At 38.8% G+C, this 19,034-nt stretch overlaps 2 protein-coding genes across 8 annotated transcripts in view; one reads left to right on the top strand and one right to left on the bottom strand.

Annotated features, from left to right (window-relative positions):
* The window catches only part of LOC124219593 (E3 ubiquitin-protein ligase COP1-like), a 62,405-nt gene that overhangs the window by 36,052 nt on the left and 7,319 nt on the right, over positions 1–19,034 (bottom strand). The window lies entirely within an intron of this gene.
* Positions 1–19,034, top strand: part of wun (wunen) — a 34,486-nt gene that overhangs the window by 9,413 nt on the left and 6,039 nt on the right. For all 3 annotated transcript variants that reach the window (XM_046627365.2, XM_046627368.2, XM_046627366.2), the window contains exons 2-5: positions 10,700–10,851; positions 16,063–16,167; positions 16,301–16,503; positions 18,526–18,583. In XM_046627365.2, coding sequence (XP_046483321.1) covers positions 10,700–10,851; positions 16,063–16,167; positions 16,301–16,503; positions 18,526–18,583 — 518 coding nt within the window. The remainder of the gene's footprint in view (positions 1–10,699; positions 10,852–16,062; positions 16,168–16,300; positions 16,504–18,525; positions 18,584–19,034) is intronic.

Below are 19,034 nucleotides of genomic sequence, written 5' to 3'. Positions count from 1 at the left end.
CGAAAGAGAATTGTTTACAAAATTCACTTGATTTGTGTATCTCAAAAATTTAATCGTATTCGAATAAATAATTTTCCTCCATCACTCGCGCGCGAGTTTTTCAGATATTTACCTGACTTTTCCCTCGTTATGAAATTCGAAAAATATTTCTCCGTATAGACGGTCCGAAGGAGTTATCAAAAACGCCGTCTAGACCGTAAGAGCTTTGAAAAAATGGGATGTTTTGGATCGGCCGAACTGTGAATTCGTTTTAAGAAAGTGGAAGGCGACGTTGCAGATTGCTTACCATACCATAATTTTTTTCTCAGTTTATATTACAGTCTCTTTCGTGTTTACCGCTTGCTATTAATGCTGACTGCCCCGTAAAAGTGTCAAACCGTTACCACGATTCCGTCTCGACTCGACTCTCTCTCACTCTCGCCACAGTTTTAGGGCTCTGGTATTACACAACTAGTCTCAAGTGTCTAATTATATGGGGAATTCCATGCGAACCCTACAAACGTTTGACCCTCACCATTTTTAATTATCTTCAAAACAAAAAAAAAATTTTCTTCTATTACAACAAATTCTGAAACAGTACTCTGATTTTTTTTGTTCAACTGGTTAATTATTTCCAAATACTGAGAGTAATTTTGATAAGGACATTGTTTTTTTTTTTTTCAAACATTTCAAGGCCGGACTCATGATGGGCCGATTTGTTTTTTTTCTTTTTTATTTTTATTTTTATTTATAACGCAATTTTATGGATCAACCGGAGCATTGTTTAAACGGTCCGAAAATTCCGAGAAAATTTCTAAAACCTTTTATTTTTCACCTAGAACATTTCTAGACAGGTTTCATTTTGAAGTTGATGAATATATTCGAATGTGCCGAAACAAAAAAAAAAAAAAAGACATCAATGGCTCAATTATTATTATCTTATCTGGAAGCAGAATTGTAACAACGGTACGAATCCTAACAATATCACCGTTCTTCACCCGTCTTCACACGGTGTATTCTATGCGGGTGGGCGGCACGCCGTTTGATCTTATAACATCGCGTTAAACAGTCGTGTATACATGTATACATTGTACGTGTATACATATATATATATATATATATATATATATATATATTCATCACACTTTAAATAAACGTACATACGTATACAGATCATCGAGTTGATTGAAGTTTTTTTTTTTTTAATCCGTGCAGAAATTCAGGTGAAAATATCAGTGTGAAACGGTAAATTACATATTTAAACTAAAAGAAGAATAGAAAAACTGATACTTTAATGTTTAGAAGTTCTTAATTATATAGTATCACAGTAACGTTGTTATGATAATTTCCATATCTCACTGTTGTACTTTCAATGTTTCGTTAATTCAACTTCACCAAATCCAACGTATTCATAACTCTAGGGTTAAATGACTCACTGAATTGATGCCTCAGCAGCATTCTGAGTTAATGAGAATTAACTGAATTATTGAAGATTAACTGAAATAATGAGAATTAAGTGAGAAATAACTGAATTGTGAAAGATTAAGTCGAGTTGATTTGAATTAGTTTCAACTCGTGCCAGAATTGTCTTCTTACAGAGACAACAAAAATCAAATTGAAATTTCAATTAACAGGAAACACAAAAGAACGAATTTAAATTTTTTGATACTCGCTTGAACTTGAATGAAATTGACGAATTAAATTGAATTAAAAAAATTTGTGTGAGTTAGAAAAAATCAGGTTCTATTACACGAATGAATTTAAATTAATTCGACTAAAAAAATTATCGCGTCATTCAAATCTCGAAGTTATTTCTCCCATTCTTATTTATCCCTAATCTGTGGGAATTGCCTTGAAAGAGAGTTTTTACCGTGACGATCGTTCAATTTCGCCGTGATAATAATCTGGGATATTTAGACTTGCCCACTTGAAAATTTCAGGCCTAAAACCCCGACTGGCTGTTTATACATATACATATAAGTTGAAGTGTGGCTCTCGGCTTGTTGACTTATACGTTATAAGGGTGCGTATGGAACCCTCGCCCCTCGAGAATGGGCCATATATTCGTTTCTCTAGTTTCGAAAGCCGGTATTTTATGACGTTCTAAACACAGAGGTTACGGACCCTGCAGCACAGTTAGATAAGGGACAAATATTGGTCGTGCGGAGTACCAATTATACCTGAGTTATATACTCGAAGCTATTCTTCCACGATCGATCAGGCCTCTGCCGCACACCGTTCGGTCTTAAAAGCAGCTTGAAATTTATATCCATCGACGATTTGATCGATATGGGCTTTCGGCTACTTATCTAATAACGAGTGTCCCGTAAGTTAACCGACGTTATCGAAAGAACGTACTCGGTATTGAAACGGTATAATAATCGGTATAAATATCGTTAGGGTTAATTAGTTCTCGATTGATCCAATCTCTATAATCGGCTAAATTTATTTTCTATTATTTAATATATATATATATATATATATATATATATATATATATTGGTCTTCTGTAGCTCTCGTCGAGTTGAATTAAAATTTGTTCGACGACTTTAGATATTATACTGAGAAAAAGTCGAATGATGGAATAAGGTTTAGGCTGTTTATCACCCCCGCCGCAAGAAAATCTCAATTGTATTGATTATATACAGACGATATTAGTTAGACGATGTCAGTTAGACGATGCTAGTTAGACGATGCTAGTTAGACGATGTCAGTTAGACGATGCTAGTTAGACGATGCTAGTTAGACGATGTCAGTTAGACGATGCTAGTTAGACGACGTTAGTTAGACGATATCAAATATCGGTTTAATGAATAATTCTCTTTCGTACTTTGTTCTTTTGAAGGGATATTTCTCGATTACAGCTATAATATTCTCGTATCTGCTCTCTTCCTAACTTCGTGAAAATCGCAGTACACGGCGAGGATCTCAAGTTACGTCTCGAGGTGTGAAAATTTGGAAAGAAAAAAAAAAGGGGGGGGGAGGGGGGGGGGGGGACAATATTCTTCCTATACGCGTGGACGGGAGATATGTAAGCAATGATGCAGAAACGTGGTCATGACGTCACTAGCAGTCGCACGGTTACAGTACAGTTATGTGTTCCTATAAAATAATAAATTCAATCGCAAATGACGTAACAGGCCTGACGTGGCGGATTTGTGGCGTTCGATTCTGACGCCTGCCGGCTGACTTAGATCATCCCTGACCTCTCAGCAGCTGCTCTTTAAATTCTCATCCGTGCCCGGAGTGTTTGCATTATACATTATATATATATATATATATACATCTATAATATATACAGCTATATATATATATATACACATTTACGATGTGTTAAATATATATATATATATACATATAATATACGTATGCGTGTTTAATTAAATACGCGGATACCGGAGTCACGCTGTCTGAAGTCACGGAGCTCTCCTCCATCTCTCTCTCTCTCTCTATATCTCTCTCTCTCTTTTAGTCTCGCTGCAGCAAATTTTAGCACCTACGCTATGTGTACATATATGTGTATATATATATATATATATATATATATATATATATATATATATATATATATATATATATATATATATATATATATATATATATATATATATATATATATATATATATATATATATATATAATAGTAGTCTGAGCAGCGAGTCCGTATTTGAAACATGACTAATAGACTCAACGAGACAAAATAAGTTTCGTAACAAAGAGTAGAAAAAAAAAAAAAACAAGAGAAGGTTATTATCATCTTTGATACGGGGAAAATCGCACGTGAATTTCTTAGAATTAGTATCGATGATTTTTCTCGTTATTCTTGCTTTGATTCTGAGAACGGTGTTTTTTTTTTTCGTTCCTTTTTTTTTCCCTTCATCTTCCTTACTTTTCTGTCGCGGTTATTTATATTCTAAACAAACTGAGAGACGAATTATTGATTATCAAATATTATACACACACTGATGCTGTCAACACCGTCTGCGCTGTTGCGGATTATACATTAAAGAAACAATAACAAATAGGTTTTCTATCTTGGGGTCGAACGTTTATGGATTTAGGATTATACGTCAGGCTTTAGTGTTATCGCAGCAGAAATATGTCGAACCTATAATTAGTCGAGGCTAGAGCTAGACGATATAACGTCGAAATCTCGGAATACGTGGATCCCCAAAAGTAATTGAATGAAACTAGTTGGAATCACTTTGCAATGCAATTACAAGTAAATTTTACCACCTGAGAACACCTGCTTTTTTCAGAATCGAAAATATTTGACGAATAAAAAAGAACAATGAATAAAAATCAGATTTTCTCAAGTGGTAAACTCTGATTCTAACTCGATTTCGAAGGGATTTCAAAAAATTTCATCGAAATCCATGCATGATCCGCGGTAGTCTGAGGTGAATATCCAGGGCGGCTGTATTAATTAAATAAAAAATTACGAAATGATCGTTACATTTAAAACGTGCTTTAGAATTTAATTTGATCAATTTTATCGCGAACGAAACAAAAAAAAAATAAGATTATAAACAGTACCTATTAAATATTTTACACAGATTACATTATTGTTACACGCTATTTATAATACCAAAATCGTATCTATCGTCGAATTACGTGTCATAAAAATCAGGGAACTTTTTTTTTCTTTTTGATATACGGTTCCCACTGTGGACACTCTATTGCTCGGGTGTTATTTTACAAGGAATACTGCGTAAAAAAATATCGAAAAAATTATTGAATACGGAAAAATATATCTATTTCATATTCCAATAGGTTTTGGATCGAAATCTTTCGGTGATTCTTTGAAACAAAATCTAAAATTTAAACAGTTATGGAAGATGGAAATTTCCGCTTAGCCCTAAAGTGTACACAGTGAGGACGTAGGGTTAAAATTTACTCAAATATTTTAACAAACTGTTGTACGACAATGTTATTCTTGAGATATGTATTCACTTCTTCGGACTATATATATATATATATATATATAAAGCATGGCCTGTACTGGACCAATGCAAATATACGATTTCGACCGACCAACTACGTGCTAAAATAAAAACGAAAATTTCGTTAGAGCTAGTAATATGGTTAATAAATCATCGAGCTATCCGAAGCGTAGTAAAAATATTTAAGAAGTAAAAAAAAAAAAAAAAAAAAACTGTAGGGGGGCAGGTAAACGGCTCTTTGCACCGTGGTGCATGTATATATTATGCCTGTTTACAATGTAAAAAAAATTATATTTCAAGATTGAAGAGCTGGTTTTTTTTTCGATTCCAGTTAAAACAGATGTGAATTAAAAATATTTGGGATATAGCTGCATTTTCGTCGTTTATAGGAGTTTTCGACCTGCAGGAACTGAAATCTGAAGTCATTTTTGAGCTGCATAGCCGGCGTTTTGAGAAAACAGAAAAATTTGACGTTTTTTTTTTTTTTTTACATTTTCCCGAAAAATAGTTGTCGATAGATCAAAAATGACTTGAACATCGTGTAGAGCGGAAAATTCTTCGTCGAATCATGTCCTCATATGTGAGAAACGGAATCTTATTAACAAATTAAAACAATAAATTATTTTACAACAATTCCCCAAATAGCGTCGATAAGTATAATTTCTTTTTTCTTAATTTGTTAATCCGACTTCGTTCCCGACTTCATTTCTGAGTTCCCGAGGGTCAAAAACCCCTATACACAAAAACGCGGCCTTATCCCGAACATTTTTAATTCATATCTGTTTCGAATGAACTATTTTTTTTTTCACGCGAGAATGAGAGCATCAATGTGTGAGAGTGTGTGCGCGATAATACAACGCTGTACGTGCAAAGAGAAGGAAGTCTGTAAGAGGAGAAGAGAAAATTGAGTATAAGCTAAATAAAAGAAACCTCAATTTCAGCTAGTTGGACGCCTCCAACCCTTCTCTGATTATCATCGACTCCCACCACCGCGACTGACTCTTATAATGCTCATAAATCCTGTAGAACGCGAGATGTTTATTTAATTTTCTAACCACTCAACGGCTGCGGTACTTAACAGGCTGCACTGCACGCCGCACGCGACCTGGTAATGCATTGCCTGTAACGAAAGTGGCGTAACCAGAACGTGTACACGTATAATAATAAACGTTCAATGACGATGAACGGCCATTCTGATTACCGTGATCGAATGGTGACTTCTTTCCTTCGTCTATCGATGACTAATTTCAACTGTTGATATCTAGATTTGTTTGTATCGTTGAGTTACGAGCTTCCAGATCTGGTCAGCAACGGTTCAAACTCCTCTTTCACCAAAGTCCTGAGACCATTGAACGTCTTCGGTGCAGGTTGACCTCAAATAGATGTGGATCCTACGTGGGTATTTTCACAAGGGCGCGCCTTGGCACCAATCGACTTCTTTGTGCGTCTAAACACTTTTGAATGAACGAGTTAAGCTCTTGTGAATTGAAGCACTCTCAAGAAGGACTCTGTAACCAATCTTGACACTCCACAATTTTTAGACTGCAGTTAATCTCTTCGGGAACTGTTGAAAAATGCATTTCAATTTTCGAAACGTTTTCATCGCCGGGATGTGCGTACGTGAGAAAACGACGACTATGACAATTATCAAGATCGAGGGTTCTGTTGATTGCTACTTCCAGCAGTTCAGACTTGTACGCTTTTGAAATGCATCATCACCTAGCGTTCGAATGATCTGTGACAGGCGGCATGGTAGTGAAATTCGCAGACTAAGTTATGAAAATTTCTCCAACATTTTCCCCAGCATTATCTGGTATACAATGGAATCGTTCTCGAGACAAACATGTTTACTGACGTCAATTGAGAAACTCTGGTTTTACCCCACTTTTTCCTGGTTTGTACCCAGTTGCTTCTTTTTGATATTCAGGTTTTCCCCTGATTCTGTGAAAACCTTTACACTTTGACAATCCAATTTCTGGTAACCAATGACCAAATATTATACAGATCATATCCTTTTTGTCGGAATAGAAATTATGAAGCAGTTCAATATCACCGCTTTTACTTCACCAGCATCTCTAAAATGTCGTAACGAATCCATGTTCGGAACAAAATTCCTTCAACAGTAAACATTTTGTAACACCGTTAACCTGCGGACTTCAGGCGAGAAAATGAATTCACAGCTAATCGCGTTACATGCACAGCGTTGATCTTCACGGTCTTCCTGGCGATTAACAAACCGCAGATAGTGTATATAAATTGAATTAACTCCTCCTCCAATTAGCTATGCACAGTTGGTTAATAACGCGGATGTGATGCCTCCTCACCGCGGTTGAAACAGTGAAGACGTCTTTCCGTGATATCAATTCACCACTCATTTCTCATCGTTTTTTTTTTCTACGCTCAACTCGTCTGCTACATACATACCTGCATGCTTTTCGACTCATTTCACGGCCTGTTCACGCCTGTTCAAGCCACGTTCTCTTTACCGATTTAAAACAGTGCTGCTGCACTCCGATAGCCGGTGAATACATAAGATACCTATACATGGGCACAAAGTGGGCGGTTAAAAGTGCGGTGCGTGAGGACAATCCGTATTTGAATACCGTACTCCACGCGGTTGTAAGTAATCCACGCTCGCACGATGAGAAAGAGTAAAATTTCCGTCATCGGCATACTAACCTGATCCCTAATGTCATGGATCATTCCGTCTAGCTTCTATTCCTTTTCCACTTCATCGTGATGGGACGGAGATTGAGTAAATTAACATTCGTCGGAACAACGAAACGACGATATTCCTGAGGAATTAGGAAGATGGTTTCGTCTTGTGGACAGAGATTGGATCTTACGGAAGAGTGACGTCGTGATAACAATGGTTTCTTCTCCTTCTCTTTTTCTCTGTCTCTCTTCTCTCCTTCTCGTCTTTGTTCTTTCTATTCGTTGAAATACTGCTTTTTTTCCTCGTCTTCAAGTGCCCGAAGCCCATGTAAAAACTGCTGCACGACTAATGGACGATGTCCGACTTGTTCCGCGGGATCTGTACTTCGACGACATGAGTTCTTTGCATGGTTCAGGGTATTTTAGAGACAAAAAGAAAAGGCGATGAGGACTTGACCGGCAGAAACTTGTATTAGTAGAAGTATAACGGTTTATAATTCCATTGAGGTACCGCGGAAGCAGCGCTAAGTTAGCAGAGCCCAATTCCTTTACGTCTTATTCCACGAGTCTTATTCATATTCAAAATACTCAAGTTCTCACAGCCACTTGTCAGGCAGGGCCGGTATCGTAACCCTTCAAACTTCTTCTCTCTGTTCTCTACTTCCGAGTGTCGTGTGTCGTTGTTGGATTAGCATAAGAATGATAATCTAAAAGCTTCTGTATGTTAATTTAAAACTGCGTGTCAGGCGTAAGCCGGCTCTGAGAGCCAGAGGGAACAAGGCGATACGTAATTTCTTGTTGTACGATCGAAGAATTGGGTTTGTCGGCTTGGCATTATACCATTCTGTACAGCTTTTCATTCAGCTTCTCCAAATGGCGCCCCCGGATGACACGCGATGTGCGTTTACCCGATTCTCACCTTTTCTTTCAATTTACCACTCTCTTTTATAGTATCATCACCATGCGATTCCATAGCTACTCGAGACACAAGATCGTGGCGATATTACAGTCTCTCTTTGTATGAGACCAGAAGGTGAATTCGTCTCTTCTCTAACGACGACTATCAAGTGGCTTGAAGAATTGTTCCTCTTCTTTCAGACGAATTCCTTTTCAAAACATCGAAACTCTGACAGTATAACAGAAGTGAAAAGCTACGCACCGACAGTGAACAGTCCATGTTGTGTCGGCGGTTATCGTTAATCGTTCGTATCAAATGATTTTCCCCATCCGAACCGAGTCACTCGGAGTATCTAAATCGCGGTGCACCATGCACCAAGACGATAATGAAGTGAAATACCATTTGGTCTACACAGAGACCGATATGTTTATTATTTATACATACTTTTTTCATCTACTTCGTACATTCCTTCTTGTGGATATAATTCGATCGATTGTAGCTACGATACTTCAATTGCAGCGTATTATTGCATGCCGTGGACACTGAACGATCTGTGCAGCGTTTAACGTCCGTATAAATAGCTACAAGTTTATCGTAACTAACGATCGTTCTTACTTACGGTTTGAAAAGATTTTCGGGCTGCCACAGCCGTGACGATGCAGACGCAAAAAAAGGCCCTGAGAGAAAAAGATGGTCGAATTATATAGCGCGCAGGAAACGTTACAGCGTTAGAAGAACTTGCTGGATGTTGCAGATCATGGTTAAAAAAAATTTACGGTCATATTATACGTGCACCGCGGTATTTAAGAGTGAAAAATGACAAAAGAAGGAGTAAAAACTTCAGGAGAAAAAAGAATTGTAAGAAGAAGAGAATTCCACGGATCCGCAACTTCCGGCGCGAAACACGATTTAGGCAGACCATTTCGAACGAACGTACTGGCTATATTTAAATTAGCCCGGTATGCAGTGGTTTAAACGGGACGGTGAAAGTTGTAAGCCTGAAAGAATCCACTCAAAGCCTTGCGGATCACGACTGCCTCGGAGCACTTTATCAGACGCATCTTCGATTTGTTCATCGGATATGAAAAATTGGCGATAAGTAAGATTCTTCAAAGGTTTGGGAAAGGGTTTACAAGAGTGACACGCATACACGATTTCCTGCTTCTACGATGCGCACTTACATTGTCGGAGGATGTATTGTGGGGAGTATAAAGACACCCTGTATGCCGCAGCTGAACGATAGGCCGCAGTTGTATGTGGCGGGAACCATGGCCGCGATAAAGTGTAATGAAGTACATTGACAAGAACTGCAGCTTACCCAAGTTTTTTTGTACACAAAACTTTGGTCTTATTTTTCACTAGATACGCATACGTGCACGGATAGGTCATAGATCCCGATTCCATTTTCTCCTTCCTACTTTTTCCACGTTACACTTTTCTGTCGAGTAAGATGACGTCTATGATATATGTATACCACTACACCTATACAGCTTCTTTGAGTACCTTTTACGTATCGGCAAAAAGTGAAGAGTTCACTGCGGCAACGGAGAGAATGTCAAATCTTTGGATTTGGTAACACTTACGGGATTTGAAAAGTGATGTCAGGTTTTGAAACACTCGATAACTTGTTATACTGTAACGAAAAATACGTATAAACATATGGGATACGCATCTCCGGAAACTTCCGTGAATTGTACGGTTTTTTTTTTTCTTCATTGAGTCCATGATTGAACTATTTATGTAACGTCAAACCGGAAACGAGAGCAAATGTGGTGGGTAAGAGGAAAACCCAGAGGCACATTGAATAAATTGCTGACGCGTGTGTAGTCAGTTGTGTAGTTTCATCTCTTTATGGTTTAGCTAAGCCGCTGCCGCGGAGATTATTACGCTAGTTACTGGAACCCGATCAAAAATAACTTTTGTCGTAGAGAAACGGTTTCCTGCAGTTCATTTCCGATGGGGCCAAGCGCCGAACGCTGGCTACCCAAACACCGTAAAGTCCTGACTGTCGTATTTAGACTGACGTGTTTAACAGTGTAGCAACTGAGAATTTAAACTGCTCTGCAATCGTTCTCATGTATCCAGAGTCATTAATGAACATGAAACAATTGCAGGGAGCTTATTACCGGATCAAGAGGATTAATCTGGATCATTTAACTAATTAGCACGATGGAAGACACGCTTGGATCGTTAAATATAAGGGACATATTTTTTCTGCTTTCAGTGGCAATGTGCGTCCTGATGTTTTATCTTTATGGCAAACCGTTCGAGCGGGGATTCTTCTGCAGCGACGAGTCGTTAAAGTATCCCTTCGGCGAGTCTACTGTCACCAGTACGATGCTCTACTTAGTCGGACTCTTCCTTCCGATATGTGTGGTAAGTCATTTTGCATTTCTCCATTTTGACGATAATCATTTTCTCATGATGTAACGAGAAGAAAAAAGAGGAAGTTACCGCTGATAATGCTCCACGTCTTTGTGGCGACTCAAAGAACCTCACCGACCACATCAGACTACATCATTCTAAAGCGTTCGAAAGAGAAAACCAAGTAAGGTGATTAATCGACACGAACATTAAAGAGCATCCGACAAGCTCAAACACGGAGACTTTTTTCGTGTACACGAGGAAGTAAAAGCCCAAGTGAAGAGGCAGAAAAAAGCCCAGGGATCGATAAGATCGTCCGTGACCGTGTCCGTGGAGACAGACTGTCTACGAGCAATCATTCATCCTCTGGGTGCTATTTTTGTACCTCGAAGACGCGAGAGGAGATGGGAAGAGAAGACTGCACAGGCGCGGCATCTGCATTCGTCACTGTTTCTTTCTTTTTCAAGATACAGCTGATGTTGGCCGTAACCTCCCGACGTGTGAAACGGTTACAACCTCTCAAGGGTTTCACACTTTTCATCCGCATCATGGTTTTCCTGCTCGTTTCACAATGACGGTTTATAATGGCTGAGAATTACGACTTGTTTCGGTACCACAACCGGACGTCCTGGACTAGTCTGAAGACACTGCGACGCACAAGTGTAGCAGAAAGTTACCCGATGTCTCGGTTACAATCTCGGAATTTCACCCCCTGTATCAGATGACCGTACGGTGGAACCGCGCCGTCAGTATGGACCGTTATTTTAAGGATACCAGGAAATCCACATCAGATCTTGATCGGTCTGATCTCTCTTCCCCGCTTTATATTCCAGCTGAAGAAAGTTTGAAAATTTTTCACAATAATTTGCTGATACTCCTTATGACATAAACTCTCTATCCTGAACGGAATGCAAATTTATGTTAACGATATTTAAATACAAATCATATGAGTCAACGCTGACTTTCCACCGGTTAACCTTGCAAGCGGTATCCGTGTAATTAGAAACCACATAGCGAGCATTCGGTGATTCCAATTGAGATAGGGCAAATTTCATGAGTGAAACACGAATGATGAAACAAATATTTGAATATGATAACAAGAAGGACGAAGCTTCTTATCAAGATTTAAGTGGTAGAAAATTGGAAAAAAATACTGCTGCACAACAATACCCGATGAATCATTTTGAGGAAACAAATATGAATATCAAACGATGAAGTTTGGACTTCCAAGGTCTTTGTTGAAATTGAACTATTTTTGTTTTCCAGAAACCATGTCACCTAATTATCATCCTGAATTGCTTTCGCCGAGAGAACTTTGTAGCCTGACTAATAGAATGGAATATCTAGTGAAAGAAAGGCTGTCGCTAGTCCATCTATACGTTAATTAAAAGAGATAGAGAGAGAGAGAGAGAGAGAGAGAGAGAGGAAATTGGTAGGTATGTCTGAGGTGATACAGTGCCACAAGTTTGGTTTCGGATGGTTACTAGACGGAAGACGGGGTGTTACGAGTTATGAATAGATACCTTGGCAAATGGTGTAGCACATATATTCCAGTGTATCTGTCATTTCTCATACGATATTTCTTTTTCCATCTTCCGCTCTCTCTGCTCCCTTCAATTTACTGGATTTATGTACCCTCATCGTTGCATGTATCTCGGGCATAGGATAGGTGCCTGTTTGTATCTGCCCGGCTTCATTCACACTCGCGTCTATAACTTCACCATCGGTATTACTATGTATGAACTTTTGGAGCGTGGGTAATCAGAGATCAAGACTAAGGCTACTCTTAAATTTTCCGTTGATTAAAGGAGAGGGAGGAAGAGAAAGGGCGCAAAGGGAAGAGACAAGCCGCATGTTCTGGGAACTTGAACTTTAAGAGGCACCTTCAGTTGAGGCATCGATATCGGTATAATACATGTACTACGTACGAGCATGAACATGTATGCATCTTTACAGTTGGTTGAGAGCGTGCATTCACGCGTGTGCATCATGGCTTAAAAGATACCGCCCACAAACCGGCTTTCTTATGTATATAAATAAGTATAAAAAAGCAGAGAGAATATCTAGTCGGTTTCTTTGTTTCTTTTTTTTTTTCATATCTGTCCTTTTTTTCCTGTGTGAATCGAAAGATAGAGAGACGAGATCTTCGTTGTATACGTCGGCGTGTCGTGCTTTGGTACACAACGTGTGCCGCACTGCTCAAGTCTCACTATGATGTGCATCGGATTTAATTGGACTTCTTGGACTTGATTGACCGGTTAGATTTGCAAATTTGATGGAAATTCAATTTCCCCCAAATCGCTGCAGATGGGGAAAAAATCTGTACCGGTGAAAATCCTTCCAAATTTTACATTCCAAAGCGTCGTCTGGCTGTGAACACCTACAGGTAACGCAGGTGTGCACCTCGTAATTGAAAATGAACGTGAAAAAACGATGCCACCTGGTCACTAATAGTTGACCGAAGTAATTATATACATGCCATTCTAAAAGGACGGTAGGAGATCTATGCCCACATATAAAGCGGTCCATTTATCCTACGTTTTCTTGGCGTGATTTATGTGTGTGATTGGGTGCGGCCCCATTATACAGGTCATTTTCTCTCTCTTTCCATCGTTTTTTCTTTATTGCCTCGGCTACCTGGATCAGCATCTCGTGGCTCATAATAGGGAGTTTCCTTATTCTCATACATACACGGGAAACCCGGGAGAAGAAGGACAGGATTGAAGGAGAGCTTGAGTCTCTTAAGAGAGTGTTGCCCGTTCACGTGCACCTGTCCTTTTAGTCACGGGAGTTTACCATGGTTCGAAAATCTCATCCAACCGTCTAGTCCGAGCTCCTCGGCGCATAAAGCTAGTCGAGAATTTAGATTCCATCCCTGTAAGCCCTAGATAGATAATCCTCCCGAGAGGTATTGAGTTTCGACAATTTACCGAAAGTGTTATACGGAGAGAGTGCTCCAACTAAAGTTGAGTTGCCTACTTCGCACCGTTCTTATATACTCGGAGACTCTCCACCTTTCAAGAAAAGAGACAGAAAAAGAGAGAGAGAGAGAGAGAGAGAGAAAGAGATTGGCCGCAGGTACACGATCCTACTGAATCCCCAACCAAATTCCAGGTACCAAAGCGTGAATCGAGATAATCTAATTGTGTCGCTGCACTGCTCTGTGAAAAGGGTCCGCCAAGGACCAAGACAAGATTAGAAGACGTATTGGAATGGGTTTAGGAACATTGTAGATTGGCCAGATCAGACTGTTGTCCCGATACCCTGTCTCACCGATTCTTGATGTCGGCGGTCGTGGAGGAATGGAAACAATGGATGGGGAAGAAACGAAGCTAACCAGACCATCCGCAAAACACAAAAGAGTCCGTAACGGAACACGAACGTCTCGAAGGTTAAGCCCATTAAAAAATCTTGTTCTTCGAAACCGACGAGCCTACTCTATCAATCAATTGAAACTGACTGTGGATTCAAGGGACTTGAAATTAATTATTTTCAAGATACTTCGCGTGCTTTGTGAATTAACATTACTGGTATACAGTTTTAAATATTATTACTTACACATCGTTTTAGGAGATAATGAAGCTGAAGCTAGAAGCCAGAGTTATAAGCCAAACGTATTGAACTTTTTGGAAATAGAAAAACGCAGTTCAGTTATATCACCAGAATTCTATAAAAGTGTTGAGAGCTCAAGGTATTTCACAAAATTTTGATTTCCGGATTTCATTGCCGCATTCGGATGAACATTAGAACGTTTGGCTGCTCATTCTGGCTGCTAGCATCAGCCTCGTACGGAGATGTAGCGCTGATGAGACCGAGTCGGACAAATCAAATAACCGAGTCTTGAGAGAATACGGTTGTAAATCAAAACGATGGGCTTCCCCGTGAAAATTTGAACATACCCAAGTGGGTGTTTAATGGCTGATTGAGAGGGCTAGAATATGCACGAAGATCGTTACGAGATTAAGTATCTAGGCGGCATGTGTGTCATCTCACTGACACCTTAAGTCGGTGGTAATTCAGTTCGTAACCCACGGGCTCTTTAAATATATCTTCAAGTCCCAACACTGTCGAAAGAAGGGTCCGTAGTTCGAATTCATGAAGCATTGAGGAAATACAGAGAACGCGCTTCTTCTTTCTCGTCAATTTCATTAAGCCTCAGTACAGCTTAGTCAGAAAATTGACGAGCAGCAGCGGAATCAACAACTACCGCATTTTTATCTTTCAGAAAAAGGGTTCAAATGTACCCGCACAAGTGCGATCTATTTTCACCACGGTATTTAGGATCAACACTGATAATCGTCAAAGTCTGCTCCAATGATATTCTTCCCTCGAGATATTTCTCTCTTCGTTCTTATTTTACAAATCTACCTAAAACTGCAGTGAAAACAGCGCGGAGGAATAAGAAAAGCTTAGGACAAAATAGAGTCGGGCACGCAGGCAATGAGGAAGGATTATCTTAAAACCTTTGTAGTATTATACCTGACTATTATCATCAGCGGGATTTGGCAGGATACGAGAGGAAATCTTACATCTCGTTATTATTTTCTCTTTCTTGCTTTGTAATCCGCGAGTGATCGATCGGGTGATGAAAATCTCTCCGCGGCTAATCACCGCGTGGTATTAATAGCTTGAACAAATATCTAATCTCCCCTTAGATTACGACTGTATTATAATTAAGACACCTCGCTTAAGGAACAGGTTAAAATCAGCCGGTCGGCAGCTTAACCCATCCGTCCAACGAGTTGTACAAAATTGGATATACGAAGTCTGAAAAGCTGCACGTGGCCTACAAGTGAGAGACACGTGACCGAATGCACAGTTTACAACTGCCACGTTCAGGTCAGTTTGAACCATGGTTTGAAAACGTGCCATGTCAGAAGACCTTTGAAGTATCTTGTATACCATTGCAACAAGTTTCTCCTAAGCAAAGCACACTTCCCTGTCAAGAGCGCGGCGGATGAAAAATATCGATTTGCAAAGCGATTAGATAAACACGTGTACGGAAGTGAATACTTGGTATTTAAGACTGTACATAACAATTCTGAAAACAAAAACAAACTTGAAGGTGCTTTATAAATGATATTCTATTTGGATCCACCAGGTGTTTTATACAATGTTAAACGTACAAAACATCATCATCCATTATAATTGAAGATGTATTATTGTGAAAAATAAAGTGCCACGCGATTAATGAATTTTCGTTTCTCATTTTTTGTTGCCCAGATGATATGCTGCGAATACTTGGACGCAAAGAAGAAACGGGGACAATCCACGAGGGTTTTTTTTGGGTACACGATACCGCCTTGGGTTTGGAAGGCTTACTATCACGTAAGCATTGTTTATTTATCATTCATCGATCGATGAACCTGACAAAGTAGGAAGAGAAGTAAAACACCGTATCAACACGAAGACACATCGCAAAGCATTTCCACTCCATAATTCAAATGGTGAAAATTTTCAGATAGGGATTTTCGGTTTTGGGTCTGCCTGCACGGTGTTGACAACTGACATAGCAAAGTATACGATCGGTCGTTTGAGGCCCCATTTTCTCACCGTTTGTAACACCAGTGCCTGCAACTTAACCAGTAACGTTGGTGTTTACGTTGAAGATTTCACCTGCAATCCGTTACCAATATACACTGAAAGAACACTGAAGGAAGCCAGGTTAGTGCTTTTTTTAATGTAATTTTAAGTAGCTCCTAACTGAACACTGAACAGTGACTATAGTTCTTTGATTCGAAAATAACATTTCTTTGACACTTTTGCGAGAAGTCGTTTTACGACATTTCTGACTGGGACTACTCGGCAGGAGTAAAATAGAACTCGGTTCACCGATTTCGCCGAGTTTTTATCGAACACGAATCATCGCCATTTACAATCTGTAGCTGCATACAGACACTATACAGCCAAATAGATTTCCGGTTCCAACTTCCAAGTCTATTATTAACCTGACCAACTCTCTGAGGTCTATTCTCAAGTCTGAACTTACTAAAATGTCACTCGAGAACCGACGCGGCAAAGTTTATACTGTGCTTTTACAGTATTGAATTTTATTGATCGGGCTTGCCCTTCTTTTCGCACACTGTGAAAACGCTCCCGAAACGTGACGAACAACGGAGACCAAATAACGGAAGTGCGTTTAATTGCGAACGAAAACCATTCGACCGCACCTTTATTTTTTCTAGACGATACGATGTATCTGTAGTGCAAGGGCGTCGCGTTACCATTTTCTATCCAATGATGATACATGTACAAACTAATCCAATTTCTGAGACGCGATTCATCACACTCTATTTAATCACTGCGAAACGTTTCGTTTGTTTTTATACCTACAAGAGTCATGACAACGTCACCTTGACACACGAGGCAAAAAATATACACTACCAATGCTTTGCTTTTACACAATTAATGTTTAACTGCAAAATTTTGGAAATTACTTATAGCAAACGTGTTGTTCTAAAATCGTTCGGATTGTTAAAAAAAAAATGTGTATAGATCTTATATTTATAAATGGTAAGTCACAGCTGCTGTCTTGAATCGATAAATCCTAAAATGTACGGCACACGAATGCAGATATCGCTGCGATTTCGACGAACTATAACAAGCAGCGTATAATATTATTATCAGAAATGGAAGATGGACAGTCCTATTTATAGATTCGTATTTGAGGAATCTGTGATAAAATTGTATATACCACAGTAATTTCATTCATTCGTTGGTTGGTTTATAGTCGGTCGGTCGGTTGGTTATGGTCTTGGTTGGTTCATTTTTTCATCAGCTATAAAGACCATCTCCATGATGTTCGGCCGTTATGGTAACCAAGCCAGCTTATTGTATATGCAATAAAAATTTATAAAAAAGAACAGCAACAATCGTTCATCACCGCGTCAGACGTATCGTGTCAACAATATTTCGATATTTTTGGAATTACGATAAACAGCAAGATTATAGGTTTACCTTTATAATCGAACATAAAACTTTTAATCTTGCGCATATCCACTCACTGTTATAAACTTGCACCTATCGACAGATTCATGCGCAGGCTTCTATTCCTGACGATCCGCTTGGCTAGTTCAAAATTCTATTGGAATAAAAAATTTGTATTTCGATACCAGATTTCGATTATAGAATCTAAGGTATCGTCAAGAATAAACGACGGAAAAAATGATCAGTTCTAGGATGAACGCTCCCAGTTTTACTAGCATAACTATAAGATAAGATCTGTAAACAACTATCATTTTCTGTTCAACATTCACGACATAATATTCTGATCGTAATATCTCTCCATCAGCAATTCTTCGTCAAAGGGTAAAAAAACGATCGAATCCGTGTCTGAAAGTGGACACATAGACAAAAAATAACATTTACAAACCAGCGGATATGTATATACTCGTATAGGATTTATAAATGCAGATGCCTTTCTTATCATTTGATTGCAAATGGAGTACAAAATCGCAAGAAAAAACTCAAATATTCAGCTCGAGCTTAAAATATGATTTGAATCTTGATCTTATAAATTTTGAATTTTGTTATAAACCTCTGGCACATTTTAATTGTGCAAACAGTCTCATGGAATGATCTGTTATAAGAAATTTATCTCCTCATTTTTAGACGTCTGGCTTTCTGATGCGGTAATTTAATGGTCGTTAACTTATACGATAACCACAATTTTCATCAATGTTTCAGGTTATCCTTCCCATCGGGACACTCGTCCTTTTCTGCATACACGATGATTTACCTCGTGGTAAGTATTTTTTTTTTTTTTGTACTTTCTATTTCCGCCAAAGATTTTAATCATGTATCGTTCGAACGCTGTACAGGTAGAATTTTTTCGTCACATAATTTATCATGCAATTTTCGTCCATCCACATCATTCATAACCAAGTATCATATTCCGCACTTTTTTTTTTATAATATCAATGCAAATATAAGTATTGTTTACACGCCAATTACTGTAATACTGTAACAAAGGAGCCTCAAGTTTATTGAAAGATAACAGACATGACACGTGCGCGCTCTCGTTAAACTCGATCGTTTCATTTACTTATCATCGTGCCCGATAACGCAACAAACTACAGTGACGTTAAATTTGGTGACAAAGTACCCGCCATGTAATCCCATTATACACGCAAGCTTTATCAAACATGACAAGATGACGAAACGAAGTGTTTTCTATCCAACGCCGAAGAAGAATC

This window comes from Neodiprion pinetum, chromosome 5 (genome assembly GCF_021155775.2).
Source record: "Neodiprion pinetum isolate iyNeoPine1 chromosome 5, iyNeoPine1.2, whole genome shotgun sequence".
In the NCBI taxonomy this organism is placed as follows: Eukaryota; Metazoa; Arthropoda; class Insecta; order Hymenoptera; family Diprionidae; genus Neodiprion; species Neodiprion pinetum.
This window is presented reverse-complemented; position numbering and strand designations above follow the sequence as displayed.